At 58.4% G+C, this 24,937-nt stretch overlaps 1 protein-coding gene across 1 annotated transcript; it reads right to left on the bottom strand.

Annotated features, from left to right (window-relative positions):
* Window positions 1–2,005: 2,005 nt before the first annotated feature.
* On the bottom strand, window positions 2,006–24,732 carry LOC119089888 (rab3 GTPase-activating protein catalytic subunit). The gene is made up of 10 exons (XM_037212694.1): window positions 24,721–24,732; window positions 24,143–24,156; window positions 15,822–15,876; window positions 9,356–9,532; window positions 8,981–9,118; window positions 8,105–8,198; window positions 5,948–6,117; window positions 5,247–5,396; window positions 4,372–4,563; window positions 2,006–2,173 (listed from the first exon to the last, which is right to left on the bottom strand). The coding sequence occupies exons 1-10, from the start codon at window positions 24,730–24,732 to the stop codon at window positions 2,006–2,008; spliced, it is 1,170 nt and encodes a 389-aa protein (XP_037068589.1).
* Window positions 24,733–24,937: the final 205 nt, after the last annotated feature.

Below are 24,937 nucleotides of genomic sequence, written 5' to 3'. Positions count from 1 at the left end.
GACAGAAAGGAACATGGTTGGCCGGGTGACGAGGTACGATTGTCTGCGATGCTTCTAACCACAGCCAAAGCCTCATTCCGCTGTTGTGAACATGAACAGCACCCATTCGGACTCCATTTCCCGTATAATGAACCAACTGAACCAGCGCGGTGAACAGGCTGTCAGCCAAGTCGTAGAAACAGGTCAAATCATGCCCCGCTTTAGACGATGCTGCATGTGTTGGTACGTTGCTGTCGGTTGTTAGCATCAGGCAACACAATTCGGCAACAAGTTCACCGTAACAGGTATCCTAGAATTTTATCATCATGCTCATAATTTGACACGATCTCGCCTGACTTAATCTTAAGAGCTTTCAAAGGGCAGGGAGGGAGGGATTACCGAAGGCATAGGCCTTGCAAATCGAATTTCGGCATGCATTGACATGCATGTGAATAAATGTTGACTGAGAAAATAGAGTTAAGCTCGCACAAATAAGTAAACTGAAAAAATGCGATGTTCATATATGCCACTCAAGAACTTTTGTACGCCGGCGGCACGCTATAGTAGGGTTTTCACTGATAAACTTCTGGATACATCCTTTTTTCTGCGAAATCCCATACAAACCCCGGTAATCTAACGCAACTTCAATTCAACAGCACCCAATAGCGACTTGTGACCATCTTTCTGATTCGGCGACAGGAGCCGCCGCCTTTGGTTGTTGGTACAAGCATGAAAGATGGAAGTCTATCCTACAGGATGCACCCACACCCGCTGACGCACACCCCTTTTACGGTGTCTCACCCATAGAAGTCATAGGTCACACATACGGGACAAGCGGGCCCGTCTCTGAAAGAAAAACATTAGCCCCAGTCGATTGAAGCCGTATTCACATTTTGACGACTTTTGACCTACATACGATGGTGGGGCGGAATGCCCCAGTTTAAGCGATCGCGTGTGAAGTACCCTACACACAGTCTGTTCTCAAATGCGGCACACCGCAAAATGTCAAAGTTTCCAGCAGAAATGCCGCGCCTCTTAACATTTTTTAAAGATTACAATCCACTTTTACTCACAGGCGGGTCCAGTGGATAGGCCAACAGCCCCTTCCCAGAACTGATAACAGCTCAGCCTGTCCCTCTCGCTGCGCTTGTATGTCGTGTCGCGGGCGCGGGATTTAAAACCCAGCTCCTCTTCAAATGTCATGTCGGATCGGCCACTGCTTGATTGCATTCTACACAGAACGCGACGAACGTGAAAGGAAATGAGAAATACTAAAATATATTTCCAAGAAAGACCCAGTACATCTTGACACACCAAACGAAAGCCGAAAAAATCGACGAACAACATATGAACCACAGTTCAGTTATACAATTAAACACTACCCACCATTGCAGTTTTATATCTCTAACCACTCTCTGCAACTCACGAACATAAATGTAGAAGACACTTCGATACAGCACACATGTCTAGCAATGTAGCCCCACCCCTGTCGTCGCCTCACAGACGTACGCCGTTGGTTGGCCTCACCGACGCCCGCCGCCACGCTACCGGGGTCATCAGGACCCGGTCCCGGCAGAGCACCAGCCGCCGCTCCGCAGACGGACACTCGTATGGAGTCGGGAGGCGCACCACCTCCCGGACCGAGAACTGGGCCCAGTCAGCTGTCCACACCGACCGCACTGGCCGTCCGTCTGTCGCACGGGCAGCCGAGGTGAGCCGGGGTGAGCCGGGCCGCCGACCGCTGACCGCACAGGTCAGGCGGGCCGTAACAGCAGGCTGAGACTGACAGAGCGCCGCGCACAGCCCCAGCCACACCCGGTGTCGCCACGCAGCTCCGGCCACACAGCCCGTCCGGCCCGCGGGCTCTCCCGTCGCTCGCACCGCCGGCACATCGCAAGCAGAGGCGCTAGCCGCCGCGACGACGTGTGACAGCGCGGCCCGGCCCCAGCCGGTCGCGGCCCCGGCGGAGTCCCGCGGGGGACGGCGTCCTGCTGGCCGGGCCGGCCGGCTGCGGCGCCGCCTCCGGCTAGCTGAACATGGTGTCCTGGCTGAGCGAGGCCGTCACGCGGAAGAGCTGGTCGGAGATGAGGCAGCGCAGCCGCTGCGCCAGCGGCCGCGAGCCGGGCCCTGGACGGGCGCACGTCACGCGCAGGATGTACTCCTTGGTGACGGGCGGCGGCAGGCCCTGGTCCGGCTGCGGGTCAGGGGAGGCGGTCAGTGCGCGGCCTGGGGCGTCAGCAGCGCGGCGGCGGCCGTCCTAGTGTGGCCGACGCCCGCCCCGGTCGGTCGAACCGGAAGAGCCCGCTCATACACGTCACGCTCCACTGACAAAACTGTGACGGAGAGATCTGGAATGGTCAAACTCTGTGCAACGGCGACACAAACGGGGTTGTACTCTCGCAACATGAGTTGGTGGGGCTGAGCAGTAAAACATGACGAAACTGACCCCCAAAATGCGCAATGAAACGCCTTTCTCCACGGATTTGGTCCACTTTCTTCTTGAAGAAAATAATTTCACTCCTGGTCAACGCCAATAAGCCAAAAAGGTCACAATATCACATATGTACAGAAACTGAACAAGAAAGGGTTCACAGCACATGAAAGCAGCTAGTTCTGCCGTGCAAAGGTAAAATCCATGTGTCGATTTTTGGCCATTTTGCGTGTTTTATATTATCTGATTCGTCTACTCACGCTGAATTCGGTTATTTAAACCATCAGTTGAAATTTTCACAAGCTTTTTGCCCCTTCATTTAGCTAAAAGCGTTTGAAAATTTCAACTAATGGCTTAGATATCCGAATTCAGCATGAGCAGAAGAGTCAGGTGACATAAAAACGCAAAATGGCCAGACATAAACATATGGGGACAGACATAAACATAAACCTTTGGCGGCAGAGTACCACAAACATATCTTTTTGGACCGCGATTTAATTTAAATACGGTGTGCACACACCATTCCAGAATTTGATTACTGGTAAGCGCGACCCAACATCATACCATGCCACTGACAATTTGGCCTGGACATATCACGTACCACATGGTCATGCACCGAGGGGGTAAAATGCTGTTTTCTTTCAACGTTATACGGTTATAAGCGACGTTGCAGGCCGGGCGTGTCTTAAATGAACTATGCGAGACTATTCCACTGTGCGGCCGGGTCCGGTCCGACCATCACCTCTGGAAGCCAACAGTATTACAACCGCCGATCACAGTCTCGTGTAGCTTTTAAGCAACAAGAAAGCGATTAACCAAAGCTGTGCTGTGCAAATGCCTAGACAACGGCATGGAAGCTGTTTGTTTGGCCACGCAGGACTTCCTGCAATATTGTGATATATAAGATTTTACCTTCCCCATTCAATAAGCAGGAAAGCATGCCGTTTTCAAACAGCCAGAAGATAAAGGACGCGAGCGAAAACAGGGTGTCTGTTCTGACGAGCTGGGATTGCAACGACACGAGACTAGCATGATTATGACGGGGAGGGGGGGGGGAATACAAATGTATGCTCAGTAGCGTGGATCAGTGTCAGAAGACGGCTCCGTGCCCTCGTGCATAAGCCCTACCGCCGCTTGCATTCAGCATGCTTTTAGAAATGGCGTCCGTTCCCACTAATCATAGCAGTTGAAGACGCAATATCGTTTGAATAGGCCAATGCACCGCTTAAAGCTCGCTAACGGATCTCAAACTGTTCGACGCCGAAGGTAGTTGCTAACGGATCTCAAACTATTCGACGCCCAAGGTTAACGCCGTAAGCCGCAACTGAGATGAGAGCGGTCAATTACTCTTCTCGAGCAGATGCTGCATCGGTGGACCTCGGCCGTGAAATCATGATGACAAAAGACGTTTCAGCGCCGCAACCAAAGCTTCTGATATCCCTCGCCGCAAGAATTGTGGCTTCATACGCTTAGTTTTGAAGCATCGTCCGCACAACACCGCCTAGCAACTCTGCCGTCCGCCGTCGCCTCACACTCACACGCCACACGGGACGTCTTACTGCTAAAATATGAACCAAGAGTGATATGCTATGGGGTCATAAGGCCGCAAATCGGCAACAGCACATTCGCATGGACAGCTGACAGGGAATGGATGCTCACTTTGTAATGCAAGCAATCTCCTGGAAACATTTGAAAGCACGGGGACAAGACAGTCACAGTATGGAAATCCGTCGAATGATCGAGCTGAAAAATGGCGTGACTGGCATGTCAAAAGCTGAACTACGTTAAGTGAGTCAAGACCAATTATATTATCTTATATTTATTTATCATAGATCTTAAATAAATATTATAAAGATTAAATCTTAAAGACTTAAAGACTATATTAAAAAATTACGCCACGGCTTGGTTGCTCAGCTGCACGCAGGCCCTGGCTGAACGTGCACCACTCGGCACACACCGACCTGTCTGGCAGTCAGCATCTTCTCGAGATGGCGGGCAGCACCTCCGTTGGCACCGCCCGGCACCGCCACCTCAGCGCCACCTATCAGCTGCTGCACAAACTTGTCCTTGTCCTGGACGCCCTCCAGCTTCAGCACCAGCGAGCGGCGCCTCAGCACGTGATGCTCACACCGGGCCAGCAGCTCACCCACCGCCTGTGAGAACCACCCACCACACGGCGCTCTCACCACGTCAAGGCGTTACCTCAAGGGAGCACAGCAGCGCCACAATCCCTCCGGATGGCGACAGCGTGCGAAACGGGCCCAATGACAACGCCGCTGGCAGGTGGTCGTTTGGGGTGCAGGCACTTCACATGCAACTCACTTCCAAGAACTACATAAGCATTATCATAGAGCTACGAGTGTTCAATATAATACAAAGTGCAGCGAGCCTATTCTGCATTGGTTGTCTCCACTAGGATATCACGGTTCTGGCCAGATCACTCCATAACTCCCAAAAACTTGGCTCCAAATGGCCCAGTTCGTCCTCCCATCTTTCCCAACCCATCCACACTCAGTCATGGCCTTAAGAGTCATGAGACGTCAATGTCATATACCGAACGTTTAATGACGAGGGATCCTCGGCGCAACGTCTGGATGGAGTGCACATAGTGGTAAAATGAATTGGCGCCTGTAAATACAACAAAACACCCCCCCCCAAAAAAAAGAAGAGATATAAGCAGGTTTCACCCCAGATTCTGCTCACTCTTTTCTCCGAGTAGTGGAGAGGGAAAAGTTGGAGACCACACCCCAACAGAACAATAGACCCCTGAGTTCACCCTAGCCCGCCGGGACAGGTCGGATCCCGGGCGAGCCCAGGTGCAGTGCAGGTCACGCACGCTATAGGCGCTGGCCTCCCAGTCAGCCTTGGCGGCCGACTGCAGACGGCGGGCCGCCTCTCCCAGCTGCTGCCCCACCGCGGCAAGGTCATCAGGCTCCAATTCTTCCACCAACCTATAGATGGCAGCGTGGTAGATGACAGGCGCCAGCTGTGAAGCAGAGCATATTACCAACTACGGAGGGTCGTAAGCAGGCACACGGAGCAAGATATACCCGATCATCGAGCAAACGTCCCAGTCAATTCGAGCCCAGCATTGAGGACTGCCTACATCAGTTTCACGGAGTAAACGTTAGAACAGAACACTATAAGGGAACGCTAGAAGGAATGGCAACCTTTGCACTGGTTCGTGAAATATAAATATTTATAGCACCAAGCATCTGAATATCGTGTCGTCGTATGACTGCCTTGACACCAAGTGAAAGCAGTGGATGACCTCCAAACGGCGGGGCCAGCCCGTACACAGGTGTCCGGATGGCCCCTGCCTGGTGCGGTGACTGACGTGACTTCCACACCTTCTGCGGCGCGGCGCCGCGGACGGGGTGGAGGTCACGTGTCCCGTCTCTGTTACAGCTCCGCTCTGACCCGGCCCACGGACGTGTCACACACAGCGTCACGGCCGTCTGCCAGGCTGGGGCGCACAACAGCGCGTGACAGCCGGCAGGTTGGCCCGCGTCGGCCCCGCCGCCGGCGCCGACTGACCAGCTGCAGCAGGCGGCCGGGCGCCGGCTCCGACAGCTGGTGCAGCAGCCGCTCAGCCTCGCGCGTCTCGTCGAACAGCCGCCGCTGGCGCCGCGCCGGCACCGGCTTGCAGGTGGCCCACGCCTCCTGCCACAGGTTGTCCTTGATGCGCATGCGCGCGCTCAGCTCGCCTGGCCGCGGAGGGCGGGCGCTCAGCGACGGCGGCCCGGCGGACACGCACGAGGCGTGCACGCGGCCAGCACACGCAACGCCGGCGGAAGGCACACTGGAGCTGACGGCCCTGTACGGACTGATACAACACAACGCCAACGGGAACCTACACCTGGGAGCATACGCCAGATGAACGTCTGGCACAGGGTGATGGGATATATCTCCAATGGAGGCGTACATCTGGGCCCAGTTCCTTATTGACTTTCGGCCCGAGCTCCGGCCACTGAGTGGTGTCATAGATAAACGCCAATGGGGAGCGCCCTTAAACACGCGTCTGGGTGACCGTTGACTACCGTTCGCTCGGGTGGGGGTCATTTGAGCTCTGAGTTTTAGAAGACAACAAATCTATAGGGGGTGGCCTGTATGTGCTCACTTATGCCAAAATTTGACGTTCTATGCCGTGACCTTCGGGTCAAATAAGGTCAAACAAGAGAAAACTCCAGATTGGTATCCAAAGTGCCTCCATACTTCCCCACGCAACCGCCTTGAGCCTGCATACCTGTTCTAAGCAAAAGACTGCTTGATTTTGGAACTTCGTGGAGCGTCAAGGATTACGCAGGCGACACGTTCTTAAAACTACACATTGATCTGGACATTTTGGTCAGTGAAATTCTCTGACCTTTAAGAGTCCATGGACGATATCAAATACAGCCCTGTCACCAAACAACTCCAAATGAACATCAGCACATGAGCACAACAGCACCTTTTTCTGGAGAGCCCACTAAAGCATGCTCTCCAGAAAAAGGCGGCTAATTTGACCTCGGTTGACCTTTACACCCGAACCCAAGATCGATAGAATTATCGTAACCATACATTAATTGTCTGATTGCCCAAGAAGCTTTTTCAAAAGATGCATAGCCTCGTTTAACACAGTTGTCGCATCTGATTCCCTAGAAATTATCTTTGCTGACAGCTACGGCCTGAGTTAGACCTATCATAGGTTAGCGACCTTCGAAAGTATACATATATATAGTATACCATAGTATACCATAGTATACCATAGTAAAGTATACCAAAGGATCCGCTATTGAAATGGCCGCAGCTATACAACATTTAGCGCGGCTTCACCGCGCCTTTGGAAATGATTGTAGAAAAACCACCTTTGGAGGGTCAACTTGACCGCTCACACACGAGCGCCCAGTAACTACAAATATGGGCGCAGGTAAAATCAGCTGATCCAACGTCCTGTAGACATATCGTGTGCAGGAATGACGCACTTGAGTGTTATACGACTAACATTTATTGGCAAGCAATCTGTAGCTAGGTACATCATTACCGATCACACTTTCCAACGAGATCGTAGCCTGCGTGTTGACCGGACATACAAGGCCGTCAATAGCGCACCGACCGTTGCTATGCGTTGATATCCCAGTAACGACGCCTTACTTGTAAACAAAAGCATTCACTTCGCCTCTCGGTCGAGTAGGGAATGGGCTTGGATCGTGACGTCATCTGTAAGGAGGGAGCTACTCCAAAGTAAGGAATGGGTTTCCAGTGGGTTATGAAGCACGGGGCTCTGCAGACGTCAGCTGATGGCTCGGAGATGGCTGACTGGGTACGTCACCAACGGGGACATGCACCTGGCACTTGTATAAGGTGGCCAATGCCAAATAGAAATGCCGCATTTAGGGCAAGCTGGATAATGCTGGGAAAATATATACTCCTTTACAAACATGAGTGACAGGCTGCAAAAAGTGAAAGTGGAGTCGACCCAGTGCAAAGCGCTAAGATCCAACTTGATTGCCACCCGGGTTTCAGTGGGTGATGGTGATCATGACGATCCAAGCTCTCAGAAATGTCAATCATTCGTTTTTCCAGGAATCAAGCTTGTTACGGGCAAGGCAAGCCACCCGTGTCAACCTTTCCATGCAAGCGATGCGACTACCCCACGAAAGCCGTTGTGCAGCGATCGGGGCGGTGCAGCGGTCTGAGCTGCCTGCGCCGTACCTGTCTGGCCCGACGGGTCCGTCTCATCCTGCACCCAGTCGCTGGGCGAGTACCAGCGCACGAAGTCGGCCAGCGTGCTGCCCGGGTTGGCGGCCTGCGGACGGCGGGTGGGGTCTCAGCCACCGGCGCTCACGGCGCTCAGGACCGGGCCGTCACGCGCCAGCCCACCGGCGGACGACAGACCACGGACGCGCCAGCAGCGGGAGGCAGACCCGTGGGTCGAGCCCAGCCGACGAAACGTCTCGGCACCGCACGACACCGTACATGCTCCTCAGCCTCGTCTAGCTGGCAGGCCGAGAACACTGGCCTACAGACTACTTCGCACCACCTTACCGGAGCGGCCAGCCTCCTCACGGCAGGCTACACTGACCACGGACTCTGACGACACCGCGCTCGCTGCCCACCGACCGGAACATCACCCAGTGCGGCGGTGCTCGCCGGCCCGCTGTGATAACAGAGGTGATACGCGGCCAGGCCCGTCACTGATGGGGTGATTACCAGCACAGGCTTTCGATGGGCGCCACGATGATAACAGGCGGGGATCAGGCCATCATGTACATCGTTAGTCAGCGTACCGTCTTGAAGGCTTAACGAAGGTGTGATGTTGAGGCACTGGACGAGCCACAGAGGCGTGCAATCCTAATAACCTTGATACACCATCACATTCGGTAGCAGGAAACGCAAACACGTAGACTATTCTGTATCTATTTACAGCATGCTTCTAGCTGTTCGGTTGCCCGTCAAGAGAGCCGGTCCCTTACTGAACACATACTGCTGTGGAGGATGTGATGGCGTACAAGTAATGCAACACTGCCGGCAGATCTGCGAGTGCTCAGCAGTGACCCGTCGCGTCAGAGGTCGGCGCCGGCGACTCACCTTGAAAGACTCCATGTCGGAGGTGAGCGACGCGCCCATCATGCGCGCCCGCAGCTGCGCACCCTCGGCGTCGGTGCCCAGGCTGACCAGCACCTCCGACTGCTCCTGCTGCCGGTCCTCCGTCACCGGCGCCACGTCCTGCCGCGGGAGCGCACCGCACGCGTGACGTCACAGCCAGCTCGAGGGGGGGGGGCTCTGACGTACCCATCCAACCGCGACGCGGTGGCCGGCCAACAGGTGACTGGTCGTCTTCAACAGTCCAGCCTGCTGCCGCGCTCTGCGCGCGGCCCAGCCATCGACCGGCCAGCTCCCTGGCGCCACCTACACACAGAATCTCGCACTGCAGTGTGCCGCAGGTGGCGCTATGGGGCTCACCTGCGTCACCGGGATGTACATGCGCTCGCCGGTCTCGAGCAGGCGGAGCGCGCCGCACGGTTCAAAACGGCCCTCGGGCTGGTTCCAGGGCGCCCCGCCGCTGCGACTCGAGTCCGGCTCACTGGCGCTATCCTCCGCCGCGTCGAAGAAGCTCCTCCTCCTCGTCCGTCGCCTCCGCTGGCGGAGAGGCGAGGGACGGTCAGCGGACGCGGCTCGTCTGACCACAGCAGTGGCCGCTGCCGGGCTGCCGGCGGTCAGCCTGGCTGGCTCGGGGTCCCAGTCTGATGACGGTCCCGCTCACTAGTGCGGGCGTCAGATCAGACGGCTTGTGACTCAGTATGTTGCTAGTGAAAACACACCCTCACAGCGACAGTGGATCAGTCCTATGGCCTGGGACAAGGCAACTAGGGATCAGGCCAAGTGAATACATCAGAGCAGACGGAATTGACAATTGCTAATGAACTGGAATGGAGCACGAACTTCCCGGCCGATCGAAAGGGACGGACAGAATGCGCATGGCATGGCACGGAGCGACCAGCACGACCAAATCTCAGCAGGCGCTTCCACTGGTCCAAACCACGACCAACTACGAAGGACAGCGCGTGGCCGGGACTTCCGCAGCGTGCCCCGGTAAAGTAAACCTCTGGCGTCGCCGCTGTCCAGAGCATCCTGGGCGGTCTTCATGCCCTGCGCCCGCTTCTTGAATGCAGCAGTTCAGCATCTGCGAGGGGACAGGGCCCGCATCAAGCGCCAGGGCGCAGCGTGGCGTCCTGTTTCCCGACGCACAGACATCGGTGCGGCACTGCAGGAACGAGCCCAGTCCACTTGGAGAAGACGACGGCTCAATTAGAGCTCCGATACGAGGAGCGATCGAGCACGCGGCGCCCCATTCCTACGCTAATTCGAGATTGTGAGCATCCATAACGGCCAAAATAGCGGTTAGTCGACCGATCCCTTGTCGATGCGCTCATTTGGAATGTCTGGCACGCCATAACGAGCCCCGGCCGATATTTATGGGAAATGAAGTCCCGGACGGCCCGGCATATGTCGACAATAGATCGCAACGGGATAGACCCGACAGCTTCCGGGGTGATGGGCGTGTTCCGACATCCAAAACACCCGCAATCAATATACACTTCACTGACACACGCACCATGAGAGCTGTTGAATTTCCCAGCATTACATGGGTAGTGAAATTGAGATGGCTGCAATCTGAATGAATGGCTACAGACAGCATCACTTTACTTTGCATCGCTGTTGAGTGAACGGAAGGTCACGCGGCACCCACCGCTTCAAAGGCGGCTATTCTTGCCGAAGGATGCCTTATGGAATACCTTCATGGCCCGCACGTAATCACGCGCAGGCACCCGATATAGCCCACACGAATGTTTGCACGCGACCGAGCCACGCCAGTCCCACGAATCCGGGAACAGTGAGTCACGCATCCCGTGGACGTCCACAAAGCGGCGATCCTTTAGCTTGCGCTATTGCGGCGCGGCAGGTGTCCACCGGTCGTGAATGGGGAGCGCGTGTGAGTCAGCGGGACGGGATGAGTCAGTGGCTTCCTCTGAGCGGCGGCCGGAGACGCGGGCAGACGGCCGGCCGGCGCCACACGCGGGGACGCGGCAGCGGCCTGGCGCAGACCGGCGCCGTCTGAGGCGGCGGCGCAGGCCGGCTGGCCGTCTGAGGCGACGGCGGGCACTGGTACGGGACGGCTGGCCGCCAGCTACGGCCCGCTGGCTAAGACGGGGTGCGAGTGTAGTAGGAACTGTTCACCGGGGTGGCGAGCTGGCAGATAGGAAGCAATCTGCCATGTGCTATGTTACTGTTCCACGTCGATGCGATCGAAAATCCTACATCAGTGGATCAAAAGGTATGCAGGGTGGCTTCAGCCCTCTACCATGGCTCCAGCCCCCCTTCCCATTTTGAGAAGGCAGTTGGCAAAATCCGGCAAGAAATCCGTTTGTTTGGCGTATCTTCTTTGTAGGCCCGTCATTATCCCCCCCTTATCACCCCCACCCCCCTCCAACCTATTTTTAAAAAACTACACACCAGCGGGCAATGAAGGGACGACAAATCGTTACAGAGAGCAGCGCTGATCGAATACTGAGTTCACATCTGTAAAATAGGAGCGAGAATAGCACAGTGGTCTCTGAGGATAGCAATGAATTAGCCCAATTAACTATTGCCCGTAACTCTTACTTGCTGGGGGCAGCGCACAGCTTAGCAAGGTATTCGGAGAATGCATGCCGAAAAAATGTCGACCCCGACAGAAAGAAAACACGGCAAAAAAGCTTAAGAGGTCAAGGTTGAACTCCTGGTAAACAGGAAAGGGAGATTTGGCTTATACGAAGCAGAACTAGGGGACTATCTTTATTCACGCCACCCACGCTCAACCGTTTCACTGCTTCAAGCTTTCTGCCTTACCGTTACCAACTTGGTCGCGCGGCTAGTCAACTTGGAAACGCGATTTCTTCTCTAACACTTCGGCGTCTGGATAAGAATCTCAGCAGACACTAACAGCGTCTCCAGTTTCCGTGACCTGACCTTCGGGTTGACTACATCAAAAGTCCGCTTTAAATTACATAATTCTAACTTCCTTCGCTTAAAGGTGCAGAAAAGAACTCTGCGAGAATATACGAACGGGCATCCTGAATTCTGCTCCAGTCACCACGCAGCTAAACACGCTAACATTCGAAACACATGCATTTAGTGGCAGGGACCTGTACTTAAAAGCCGGAACTGCTTGCAGATAACAACAGCCTATTATAAAATACATAATTAATGTCACAGCTAGCTGTTGCGTACTGGTAAGTGTAGTTAACTGGCCTATTTGTTCAAGCAATACTTCATCACACGATATGTTTCACCTGCATACGCGGGACACCACGCCGTACCAGTGTAGCACAACTGAAGCTGTGCTTATCTGTTGAGAGCAGGCCGAGGGAGCCCTGTTTCAGCCAGATACAATTTTCCAGTTCAGTGGTCCGGTCCAGCCTCACCGCACTGTCTGACAATGCAGGCCGAGGAACATTGGGTGTTGCGGGAGTGGGGGGGGGGGGGAGGGGACAAGGTCATGTCCCACTTTCATGAAGGCTTGGCACTAGCCCCACGGAGATACATGGAGACAATTAACTTCAAAAGTGCTTCCCTCCTCTTGCCGGAGCCAACTGATTCTTCCGAAATTTCCACGCACATACTTTACATGCTCATCACCAAGACCAAATATCATATATGCCTACGTGGTGCGTCGCCACTGAGGGTTTGCGAACCACACAGCTGCTGAAGCTATATGGCGTCACCTGCGTCTCACCCTGCCAGGAAGGGCGGGCACCGCGAGGGATCGGACCTCGCACTGGTAGCTGCTGAGGCTATATGGCGTCACCTCCGTCTCACCCTGCCAGGAAGGGCGGGCACCGCGAGGGATCGGACCTCGCACTGGTAGCTGCTGAGGCTATATGGCGTCACCTGCGTCTCACCCTGCCAGGAAGGGCGGACACCGCGAGGGATCGGACCTCGCACTGGTAGCTGCTGAGGCTATATGGCGTCACCTGCGTCTCACCCTGCCAGGAAGGGCGGGCACCGCGAGGGATCGGACCTCGCACTGGTAGCTGCTGAGGCTATATGGCGTCACCTGCGTCTCACCCTGCCAGGAAGGGCGGGCACCGCGAGGGGATCGGACCTCGCACTGGTAGCTGCTGAGGCTATATGGCGTCACCCTGCGTCTCACCCTGCCAGGAAGGGCGGGCACCGCGAGGGATCGGACCTCGCACTGGTAGCTGCTGAAGCTATATGGCGTCACCTGCGTCTCACCCTGCCAGGAAGGGCGGGCACCGCGAGGGATCGGACCTCGCACTGGTAGCTGCTGAGGCTATATGGCGTCACCTGCGTCTCACCCTGCCAGGAAGGGCGGGCACCGCGAGGGATCGGACCTCGCACTGGTTAGCTGCTGAGGCTATATGGCGTCACCTGCGTCTCACCCCTGCCAGGAAGGGCGGGCACCGCGAGGGATCGGACCTCGCACTGCTCTCCCGCACTGGTTTTATCTGGTTTTCCAAACGCGTGGCTTATCCACGACACTGCTGATAACCCCACTCCTACAGGGTTTACCAGCGCAGGATTTCTATGGTTGCATTTTCAGTGGCGTGCAAGAGACCTATGGGTGTTGTATATCCATTTTGCAGCGATGCAGCATCAAATAAAAACAAATTTTAACGAACATTACGAAAATGCATTGAGCGAGAAGCATGCAAAACAAGAAGAGACGATGTACTTAAAAACGTCATCACTTATAATGAAGCTAAATCATGGGAGCATCAGTAAAACCTGTCTCGTTAATTGTTCAAAGAGGAAACAAGCCTACACCTAATTCAGGAAACATAAACGTAGTTCATGACATTCAGCCGCATTACCCGCAAGACACCCAAAAGCCACAAGCATGTTTACATTCATTTATGACACAGTGGGCCGAGAACGTTCGCAAATCTGACGAATTGAATGCAGCAAGGTCATAACAACTTTGAAGCCGGACGACAATATTGCCATACAATAACCTGAACGTGTAAGATGAAAGGAAACGCAACGTAATAGCTCAGGCGCTTTTAAGAAATATTGCCCCCCGCAGAACATCACTATTGTGCTGACATAATCATCCCGATATGCTGACAACTGCATAGGTAATACGGAATATTATCAAATTTATATTCGCAGGTGTAGGTGATGTTGCACGGAACTAATTCATAATTGCTATGGCCGAGAAGACTGTTGGTGATGTAAATACCACACGTGTTAACTGGCCGAATCAAAGTAGACACTAAAGACGGGAGGCCAATACGGTCGGACGTCAAAGCGTTTTCATTGAGGAAATTTGAGTAGCGAAAACAAAGTGAACTGCGCTCATATTTCATGAAATTCGCCAATTTTTTTGCAAATTCAATTTAAATGCTTCATCACTCTGGAATGGTGCAGCGCTTGCGAAACGCGAGGCACGCTAAGTATTTAATTCAATTGAAATGCCTTTACAATACCTATGTACGTGTTTGTCTTTCAGCAAGAGGTTTATGAATGAACTTTCATTCGAGGACATTGCTAGAACTTTTATTCGAGGACATTGAGATAGAAATACCCGGCTTGTAACTCAGCCCTGCCAAACTGTACAGCAGAGGTGGAAGAACAACCTAAAATGCAACCGCGGAGGACCTGATAACAGAATGAGGTGCGGCAGATGGATATAGGTGACATAAAGATCTCCAGACAGCATGCTAGAAGGCAAATGCAGGGGCCAACCAAGCCACGGGCCTCCTCATGGCAGTCCAAAACACCTACATTCGCGTTATTCATGTTTGATTTAAATGTCATGACACCGAATTTGGCAACTGACCGCACACGAACCGCGTCCCCTGGCCCGAGATTCGACGAAGGGCCTGGCGCTACGCTACAGATCGGACAGGTCCTCTCAGACTGTGGTCCCGAGGAGAGCGGCAGGAGACACAGAACCCCCCCCCCCCCCGGGAGTGGCGAACCCAAACCAACACATGTATGGGCAGCGACATACAGGGGTTTAAGTAACATAACATACAGGGGTTTGAAATAACATTCAGGGGTTTAAGCAGCACAAAGAGCAAAGCATGAATTAAAAGTGAGCCTACAAGCGTGACGCAATTGAGTCTGTATTTAGATCACGAGACATTCTTTGCCTAGTAATCACGCCCATACGATCGAGGTTTAAAGACGCTCAGGACAGTCGGTTCCGTTACGAAGTGGCGACAGAGAGGTTGACAATTAACGGCCCAGACGCGAACAGCATACGAACAATACGACTGCTAGGGAGAACTTTCTGCAGTTCGCCATACACTCTGCAGCGACTTCAAACATCTAACATCTGCGCTTCCGCAGCTATGGTGCACAATGAACCCATGTAAGCACGGATGTACATATATATATATATATATATATATATATATATATATATATATATATATATATGAGACGGTTAATGCAGATAGGTAAGCGTAAGTGTACGTGCTTTCGTGTATAAGCTGGTGGTGTAGCAGAGGGAGCGTCCGTCTCCACGTGGGACGATTAGATCGGATGGGCGGGTCGGCGAGACCGTTAATGCAGGTAGGTAAGCGTAAGTGTACGTGCTTTCGTGTATAAGCTGGTGGTGTAGCAGAGGGAGCGTCCGTCTCCACGTGGGACGATTAGATCGGATGGGCGGGTCTCGGAATCGAACCGAGTTTCATCCGCAGTCGCCTCATACCTTCCTTCATACCACAAGCGACAACCGTGGGCGGCCCAAACACAAAGACCCCAGCACTCAGCGGCCCCGTACGCGGAAGGGTCGGCTCGCCGTCCCACACGGCTGCTGCTCGGGTCCCGCCGCGTGGGCGGGACCGTGCGCCGAGCGTCAGTGGCCGGGACCGCGGCCTGGCGCCCGCCCAGTGGGGCGGCGGCAACGCACACCCACCTGCAGCTTCTGATGGAGCAGCGACGTGTTGTGACTCGGGCTGCCGCCTTCCACTCTGAAACATCAGCACGGCTCACGTCACGACACTGACCCATGCGTCTTCAGTGATGCACTCAGTAACGCAAGAAAAGCATCACGCATTCAGGAACGCCCTGTGGCTTCACTCCCATCCGTTTTCAATTCATGAACGCACGACGTCAAAACAACTTTGACTGCAGCTTTTATCTGCTACGCATTCGGAGGCACCTGAGTTTAGTGAACCCTCTTTTTGTCCTCTTTTTCAGTCCTCTTCTCACACCTATTTAAAGGCAACAGCCCGCCAGCTAAGTGGCCTTTCAGTGCTGAGGCGGTCACCGCAGTCGGGGCCGGGCAGGCCACGTGAGAGCGCCGCTAACCAGCACCTCACCGAGGCACCGTCAGAGCCGCCACGCGGAAAATCACCGCTAGAGCCGTGAGAACGGCCGCCGCCCCGGCCCGGCGACGCTCCACGGCCGGCACCGGCCGGCCGGCGGGCAGGCCGGTGTGCCCCTCAACACCGCCGCCCACCCGGACGGGTCACTCTCCACACGGCCGCCCACCCCGGACAGGAGTCCCTCTCCACACGGCCACCCACCCCGGACGGGGTCCCTCTCTACACGGCCGCCCACCCCGGACAGGAGTCCCTCTCCACACGGCCGCCCACCCCGGACAGGAGTCCCTCTCCACACGGCCGCCCACCCCGGACAGGAGTCCCTCTCCACACGGCCGCCCACCCTGGACAGGAGTCCCTCTCCACACGGCCACCCACCCCGGACGGGAGCCCTCTCCACACGGCCACCCACCCCGGGCGGGGTCCCTCTCCACACGGCCGCCCACCCCGGACGGGGTCCCTCTCCACACGGCCGCCCACCCCGGACGGGGTCCCTCTCCACACGGCCGCCCACCCCGGACAGGAGTCCCTCTCCACACGGCCCGGCTGCGCGGCCACAAGGTTGGCTTCTGAGACCGAGCCGGCCGGCTGGTCGGGGGGCGGTCATCATTCGCCCCGGGTCGGCTGATTCCGGGAGCCACAGTACGCGCGAACGCGCGCCCCTGACTTTGGCGGAGAGTGTGATGGAAGACGACCGGTGCTCTCCGAATCATTGTCTTTGTAAAAACAAACACTTCATCCGGACACAGCTACGAGAACATGCTTGCGTGGAAGAAACCCGTCCGCAGCATTCTCCGACGAACTTTACAGAGATCGAGAGCAAGGTGTTGTGCCAACGTATACCGGCCTTATTTCCTTCATGCTCAGGCCGCATGAGTTCAAGCCAGAGCACATCATGCTGCGAGTCCATTAGGTTATGGATGAGGCGATTAGCTTAATGAGCAATGAAGAAGCGTGACTGTCGATAAGGCGTCAAAGATGGCGCAAGCCCATTTTGTGGCGACTTTTGACACAGCAAGTCCTTACGCAATCCGCCACATTTAGTTGGCGGGTGGCAGACTACACGATCCAGCGACTGAATTGCGGAGAAGTGGAGCTGGCAAATCCAGCTGCCAAAACGGCCACTGGATCCCCAGCAATCCAGCTGCAAACACTGCAGCTGGATACGATCAAATCGCTGCGCGCAAACGCCACGTCCACACGGGCGACCTCAACGCCGTGCCGTCTGGTGCTAGCCCACCCTGCGCCGCTCGGGTCTCGGCTCGGCGCGGGCGGCGTCGCAGTCGCCGCCGGCGTGCTCCCCGCTCTCTGAGGGCGACCCCGACCGGACGGCACCGGACGGCAACCGGACGGCACCGGCCGGCGCCCGCTCCGGCCCGCCACAGACGCGGCGCATTCCGAGGCAGTCGAGCGTGGCGGCGGCGCTGGAGCCGACCGCCCAACGGGTCTGACGGACGTGCTCCGCCCGTCCGATCCTCCCCTCCTGCCTCGACTGCTCGGCTTGCCCAAAAAGTCTGTGTGGCATGCTCGGCGCCGTTCGGTCTTGCCGCGGGCCGTGTTCTCCGATCGCTCCGGCAGCAGTCACTCCGGTCGTCCGTCCGTTCGTCCGCCCTGTTCGTCCTGCCCGCCCCGCCCGACCCGGCGTTGCTCATCCGCGTCTGTCCCTGATCCAAGCCGCCGAGTCAGGCCTGGTTGGGATGGGCGGCAGGGCCCATGCCAGCCGCCGAGTCAGACCTGGTTTGGATGAGCGGCTGAGTCGAGACCGGTCTGGATGGGTGGCAGAGCCAGTGCCAGCCGCCGAGTCAGGCTGGGTCTGGGTGGGTGGCCGGGCCCGTGCCGGCCGCCGAGTCAGGCCGGGTTTGGATGGGTGGCCGGACAAGGCATGCCTTGTCACAAAAGCCCCGCAGACTGCCACACGCTCGGCTCACCGTCGGGGCAGCGGCCAGTTGGCGCAAGCTCCACCAGCGCGCCAGCCTGGGACGGCCAGCGGTCCCCACAGGCAGCACCGGGCCGCGGCGCGCCAGCCGTGGCCAGTCGGTGCGAGCTCCACCAGCGCGCCGGCCTGGGACGGCCAGCGGTCCCCACAGGCTGCACCGAGCCGCGTCACACCAACCGTGGCCAGTCGGTGCGAGCTCCACCAGCGCGCCGAGCTGGGACGGCCAGCGGTCCCCACAGGCAGCACCGAGCCACGGCGCGCCAACCGTGGCCAGTGCGGTGCGGCGGTGTATATAAAAATCCGCTAAACCGCCCACCGATATAAACCCCGCACGCACCGAGAAATCCGCGGCGGTGAAAACCCAGCACCGAGCAGGGCAGTCCCTGCTGTTCCGGGCGCTGCCCATTTCACCGGACTCCATGAGATAAAGGTGGGAATTGCCAAATAGTTAATGTATGTGGTGATGGCGCTGGGCGATACACATTCTTTTCTTAAAGTTTAATGGAATGGCCTGTTGATAGAGTGGGGCCAGGATCAGCGTCCTCGAAAAGCAAGGTCTGATGCCTCGCATGGACACTGAGCCGCCACCCAACCAAATGGTCGCGTGGGTAATGATCCCACCAGCCAAGTGATCCGCATAATGAGAAAATTCTGCCCAAGGTCTGACACCAAACGGTGCAAGGACGTTGAAGTTGTCCGCTCTTTGCCAAGACCGTACGAAATCCTGCCTGGGAAACGAGCTCTCGCTGTACACTACGTCCGGCGTTCTCAACAAGTCACTGGAACGGCCGTGCAGTAATGGGTGTGCGTGAGCTGTCCCTGGAGACTCAGCTATTCTGTGCACACTGAATGTTCAACAAGCATCAGCAAAAAAAAAAAAAAAAACGCAGCGGCGAGGTTAGGAGAGCTGAGCTTCATAATCATGGCTACCTGGGGTACAGAACGAATCTTTCTAACGACCTCGCACCGGCCCTATGCGTGACGAGAGCCGACATCTCGCGGCGCGCACGAGGTGCGCCTACCTCCCACCGGGGGGCGACCCGGGGCGGGCATGTCCGGGCTCCGGCACCGCGGCCGGTGGCGTCATAGGTGACGTCACCGGTGACGTCAGGCGGCGGGCGGCGGCGGTGGCGGGCCGGCGGCGGCGGCGGCGGCAGTCTGCGTGAGCCGCGTCAGCGCAGCGGACAGCGGAGCGAACCGTGACCCCGGCGACGGCGCAGGTCATGAGCCATACGTGACTCGGCCTTTGACCCGCGCACACCGAAACCGAGTCGGCCGGTACGGCAAGACTGCTGAAACAACCCGTACACAGGTACGTCACATATGCCTATAATGGTGCATATACACATTGTCATGCATTTAAATTGTGTGTTACGTCATAGCCTGGGCACGATGTGCGAGCGTGCAATGGTCCATAATGCCATTCTGGGAGCGTAATGGTCAAGCGGCTCGGGATTTCGGATCTCACGCGGGGACCCGGGTTCGAATCCCGGTCCTGCCGTGGCGCCTGGGCACATGTGCCGCTGCATTCGCTGGCGCCCTCTGAAGGGACCCGACGACACGTGCCAAGCTCCCATAAAGCGTCTCCAGCCGGCAGCCGGGTGCAGCCTGTCGGCTCCGCTCCGTCTGTCTGACCCGCCTCCTGTAGCTCTGAATGCTGCACCTACAGCCAAATACTTTGACAGTCATTGTAGTATGTTAGCAGTAACTTAAATACTCGGGCACTAGCCAATCAATACTGGGCGCAATGGGTGCAGCGAGGGAGAGGGAGAGAGGGGAACAGTAAGAGAGAGGAAGGGTGGGAGAGAGAGAAACAGAGAGTGGGGAAAGAAATGTGAAGGCCTAGACAGCCTACATGCAGTGGCGCGATCCCACACCACCCCCAGGCCAGCTCCGCCAGCCTCCCAGTTTGGCAATGGACAGCCTGAGCGTGCCGCATAGATACATTATTCATGGCCGCCCTTCTGTTTCGAGGCGACACCGAGCAGTTTGGCTGGGACGGTAGGTCCGTTTGTCTCTGGTCACGCTCCTGACCAAACGACAGCGCCGCGCGACTGGTGTTCGGCACTGGATCCGCCCCGCTCCCTTTACCACGCCCAGGGCACCAGGACTACCTGACACCCTCCAGTTCGCTTCATACAAACCCCCAGTGCTTCCGCAGTCATGGCATTTCGAGGAAATGCCAATCAGTATCGTGCTCCATGCTACTTTTGTCGGAGTGGAAAACTTTCTGCAAGTTGCTCCCACCCGATAATTCAGTAGCCACCGTGTAATTATCACCAGTGGGAAACACTGCTCTGCGGTGTTGGGGGTTGAGCGCTCTGACTCAGCGGGCCTGTCCTGTCAGATCGCCCGTCACACAAAAAGCACGGAACTTGAGAGGGTGGCAATATTTGTGACAGTCCGGGTGGTTTGCTGGACGACCCTCCGCCACCTTTGTTCCACTCCCTTGCCACCGTAACGCACGGAGTCGAGCGGGGTGTTCTCTGTCCCGCCTGGCGTCCGGCTGAGGCGTGGGTGCCTCAGCGCCGCCGGTCCTGCGCGGTGCCGCTGCTGGCTGACTGACGCCGCTGAGAGTCGGCCACAAGGCGCGGCACACACCCGTCGCCAACCCCGCTCCCGTGCCCAGTCCGGCCAGGAGCGGGGCTACAGACCGCAGGCAGACATGAGGACAGCGTCCCGTCCTTTCCCTGAGACGGCGGCGAGGCGAGAGCTCGAGAGACGGCGGCGACGGGGCCGCGCTTGGTTCTCGGAGAGCACGCGGCGCCCCAGCTCAGCCCTATCGCGCGGATAGTCGTGGTCTCCACTGGTCAAGAACACGACCGGGGCTCGGGGGTCTGACCAGTGCCTCCATTAGTCCCCTAAATTTCTCCCAGCGGTGACGTCACCACTGAGAAAATCATGGAAGCGGCGTATATCTGCCGCCCTCCGGCAGACACACACAGGACTCGACCGAACCGGTCATCCCGCCGCGCCGGTGTTTCAACACACCCTGCGTCGCCCACCGGGCCGGGCTGGTCCGGCCGGGCGCCGGTCGGCGCGCGTGATGGAAACACAATGGGCGCAGTCGAGCCGATCGACGCACAGGCACGTCACATCGGCTCAGAACTTCGGACGGCAAACGGAACGGGACGTGTCTCTGCCGGCCAGCGCGCGCCGCCCGCGTCGACATTGCATAAGAATCGCACGCTTTCCCGAAGTGGTCAAGCACGCAGCCTGTCAACCGCGAGAAAACGGGACATCGCCACTCGGTGCTGCCTCAAACTGGCGATACCCACGTGACGTGCAGCGGCGGCGCCAGCCACGTTGCAGCATCATTACGGCACATCTCAGTCTCACACTGCTCACGACTCCCACACGTCAAATCCGGAGTGATTTGACGGGGCGGGACTGTTCCACAAGGGCAGCAGCCACGGCCGTCTTCACCAGGCAGCGCATGCCAATCCGCCCGCTACCACGTGAGCTGAACTTCATGGACAAGGAACAGCGCATGTCTGTGCGCTTTTCACACGAATGTGCGCTCACCCTGAAAGACTAGCGGCGCTTACCGCCGGCGGCCAAACAGCAGCAGGGTCGACGAGTCCCGCCTCCACAGCCGGGCGCAAAAACCGCCGCCGCCGCCGCACCCGGAGACGGCCCAAAAACCTGAGCGGCGCCGTGCCGGCGGCGGCGGCGGCGGCGGTAGCCGGTCCCGCCGCCGCCGCCGGGACGCCCCGGTCAGGGTGGCGCCGGTGACGTGCTGCAGTCCCGCTTCCGGCCGACCGACGCGTGAATCAAGCCCCCTCCTCGAGGAGCAGCCGGCCGGCGGCACGGACCGCTCGCGTGCCTCGGAGGGACCGGGTGGGGGCGGGGATCGGCGACCGCCGGCGCAAGGTCGTCAGGGAGCGACGACCTGCAGCGAGGGCGCTCTCGCGAGCCGCCGACGAGGGCTGATACCGAGCAGTGCTGAATGCAAACATCGCCTCAGAAATCGATCTACGGCTAAGCAGGTTACTGAGCCTTAAACACTCGAATTACGACCGTCTCCGAGCAATATATTTCGCACTATCCGACACGTTTACCTTGACCCCAAATTGAGTTGTCCCCGTGACCTTCCGTTAATGGTTATCTGTGTCACGAAGGCATGCGTCAACGCCGTGCAATCGACCTTGTCTGGCCTGCCGGGTCGGTCGGTAAGTCCCAGCGCCGTTCCCGGGAGGCGAGGCCGCACGACTGAAGCGGGCGCGTACCTGCCGACCGTCGGCACGGTCAGCAGGCAGGTGGGACAATACGGACCGGACTCCCGGCCTGGACTCCCGACACTGGCTCGGACTCGGGGTCGGGCTCGGACTCACGACTCGGCCCGGACTCCCGGCTCAGCTTGGACTCCCGGCTTTGACTCAGGTCGGAAGTCCGTCCCGGACTCCCGGCCCGGCCCGGACTTCCGACCTGACACGGACTCCGACTCCCGACCTGACACGGACTCCCGGCCGGCTCGGACCGATTCGCGGCCACCTGCCGAGACGGAGGCCTGTCTGCGGGCCTCGGGTTCCCCCTCCCCCGCCCGGTGGTCCGCCAGCGGCGGCCGTCACCGCCTTGACCGGCCGCCCAGCCGCGGTCGCCGCCTTGACCGGCCGTTCAGCTGCGGTCACCGTGGCGTGAGAGTGACCCTTGGCGCCAGAACGCCAGGCGCAGCGGTCTGTCCGTTCGTCGGAGGGCGTCACTGAGTCACGTCGGTTTGTTGGGACCGATGACGGTCACTGCCAGCTCTCAGCAGAGACGTGTGACGAGATTGTGACACCCGGCCCTCCGCGGGGGGAGGGGGGGGGGCGTCACTCGCGGCCGCCGCCACAGGACGCTCCAGTCTGCGGGGTGCGGGCCGCCCCCGACGGCCTCTCGCGGCCCGCCGCCGCTCGGTGCCGAGCCGGCGGCGTTCGGAGCCGGCAGCGAGCCCGACTGTGGCGTGTGAGGAAAAAGCGCCGTTTTCGGACACCCATTTCAGCCAAACTGGGTTAGACGCGGCCTGTTCGCGAGCCGCGGCCTCTGTTTCGCCACGAGGAGCCCGTCCATGCACCTCATGCATACTCATGGCAGCGCCAGCGAGCGGGCGGCGGCGGCGGCGGCACTTCGTCTCCATTCCACGCCCAAAGACGCGGCACGTATCAATCGCGTGTGGACTCTTCCAGAAAACAGGAATTCGCTGCTGGGTCGCAGGGCGCGTGACGCAACATTGCGTATCTGGAGCAGGACGAGGTGGCGCGTCACGCCCAGACGCCGCTGGCGCCATTCTCGGTGCAGCCGGTATCAATGCCATTCTCGTCTCCGCCGACGCGCACCGCTGCCGACGCGAACACGCACGATTCCAGCAACCTGGACATGTACCATCCTCACTAGTCCGTATGTACACGGACTATCCTCATTAGCCCGTATGGTGGGTGCGTCCACCATCCTCACCGGTCCGCACATACGGGCAGGATCGCCACCAGCCGGCACACACGCCGACAGCGGCCGTGCTGCGGCGTCGGGCGGGAGCAGCCGCCGGCCTCAGAGGCGGAAGGCCTCGGACGCGGCGGCGCCGAAACCGAGAGTCGCCGGCGCCAGGTGGCTGCCAGCTGGCGTCGGCGCTGGTCGTTCACACCGCCGGAGCCGGCGCGTCCTCCAGTACCGGCCAGACTGCTGGAGGACGCCTGCTCCGGACTGCCTCGCCCCGCTGTCACGGCCGGGGCGAAGCGTAGCCCGTCCCTGGTCAGTGCCAGGTCAGGGCATGTCATCGGTACCCTGGAGCTCCTGTAGAGGGGACTGGTGTCGGGGACAGGCGCTACCCAGCGCCGGCGGTCGGCGAGTCGTCGCCAGATCCTTGCCAGTGGACCGTCCTCCGACCTCGTCAGCCGTCTCCGACTCCCCTCCCACCGGACCGTCGGTTCCGCGGTCTCTGGGTCCTCCCCAACGGACCGTTCGACCAGGCCCTCCTGGGTGCCGGACCATCACCACCCTGACCGGTCGGCCCGCTCCTGCGGCGTCACAAACACGCCAGTCAGTCGGCGTCGTTTGCGGTTCGCGCCGGATGTAATAATCAAATGCGCGCGCGCGATTCCGGGCGAGGCGCGCCTCCCCGCCGGTGGCACCGTTACTGCGCGTCCGAGGAGCGCGTCACGGCCGGATGGGCGGCCAGCTAATGTATGCGCCGGGAGGGGGGCCGGCGCCGGCGCACTTCGCCACGCGGCGGCGACTGGCCGAGCAGGACCGACGCCAGCCATCGGACGGCACCACTTCCCAGCGCGGCGGCGCCTGAGCGCGCAGAGCTAGCGGTGGCCCGTCACGGGCCTGCTCCGCTGACTGACCGGGAGGTGGCTGCGACCGGGCGCGGGGGATGACGCGGATCGCAGGACCGCAGGCGGCCGGCGGACGCCGCGCCGGCGACCAGGCGAGATCCCCAGCTGCAGCGGTCTGTCAGGCTGACCGGGGCCAGCTCCGAGGACCGGGCGGGGGACCGGCGCCGCTCGGCTCCGTCGCTCCCGACACAGGTGTGGCGACACTGGTGCGCAGACCGGTCAGCCCACGCGCGACGCGCTCACCTTCCGCCCCATTCCGGTCCACCGGACGAGCCCGCTTGCCGTCTCGATTCTCGGACCCAGAGCCGAGTGAGACATCTAGAGCCTGCTAATCGGCAGCGTTGTGTCGAAAGCACTTTCTACTCCCGTCCTTGTGTCTGCGCTGCTTAGCCCGACAGACCGGTGCACGTGTCAGATGCCAGATGCTGACTGGCAGGGGGTGGGACTCGATGCTTCCGAC

The sequence above is a fragment of the Pollicipes pollicipes genome, unplaced genomic scaffold (genome assembly GCF_011947565.3).
Source record: "Pollicipes pollicipes isolate AB1234 unplaced genomic scaffold, Ppol_2.1 Scaffold_3087;HRSCAF=3621_pilon_pilon_pilon, whole genome shotgun sequence".
Lineage (NCBI taxonomy): Eukaryota > Metazoa > Arthropoda > Thecostraca > Pollicipedomorpha > Pollicipedidae > Pollicipes > Pollicipes pollicipes.
The sequence above is the reverse complement of the archived record's forward strand: the minus strand, read 5'-3'. Positions and strand labels throughout refer to the sequence as shown.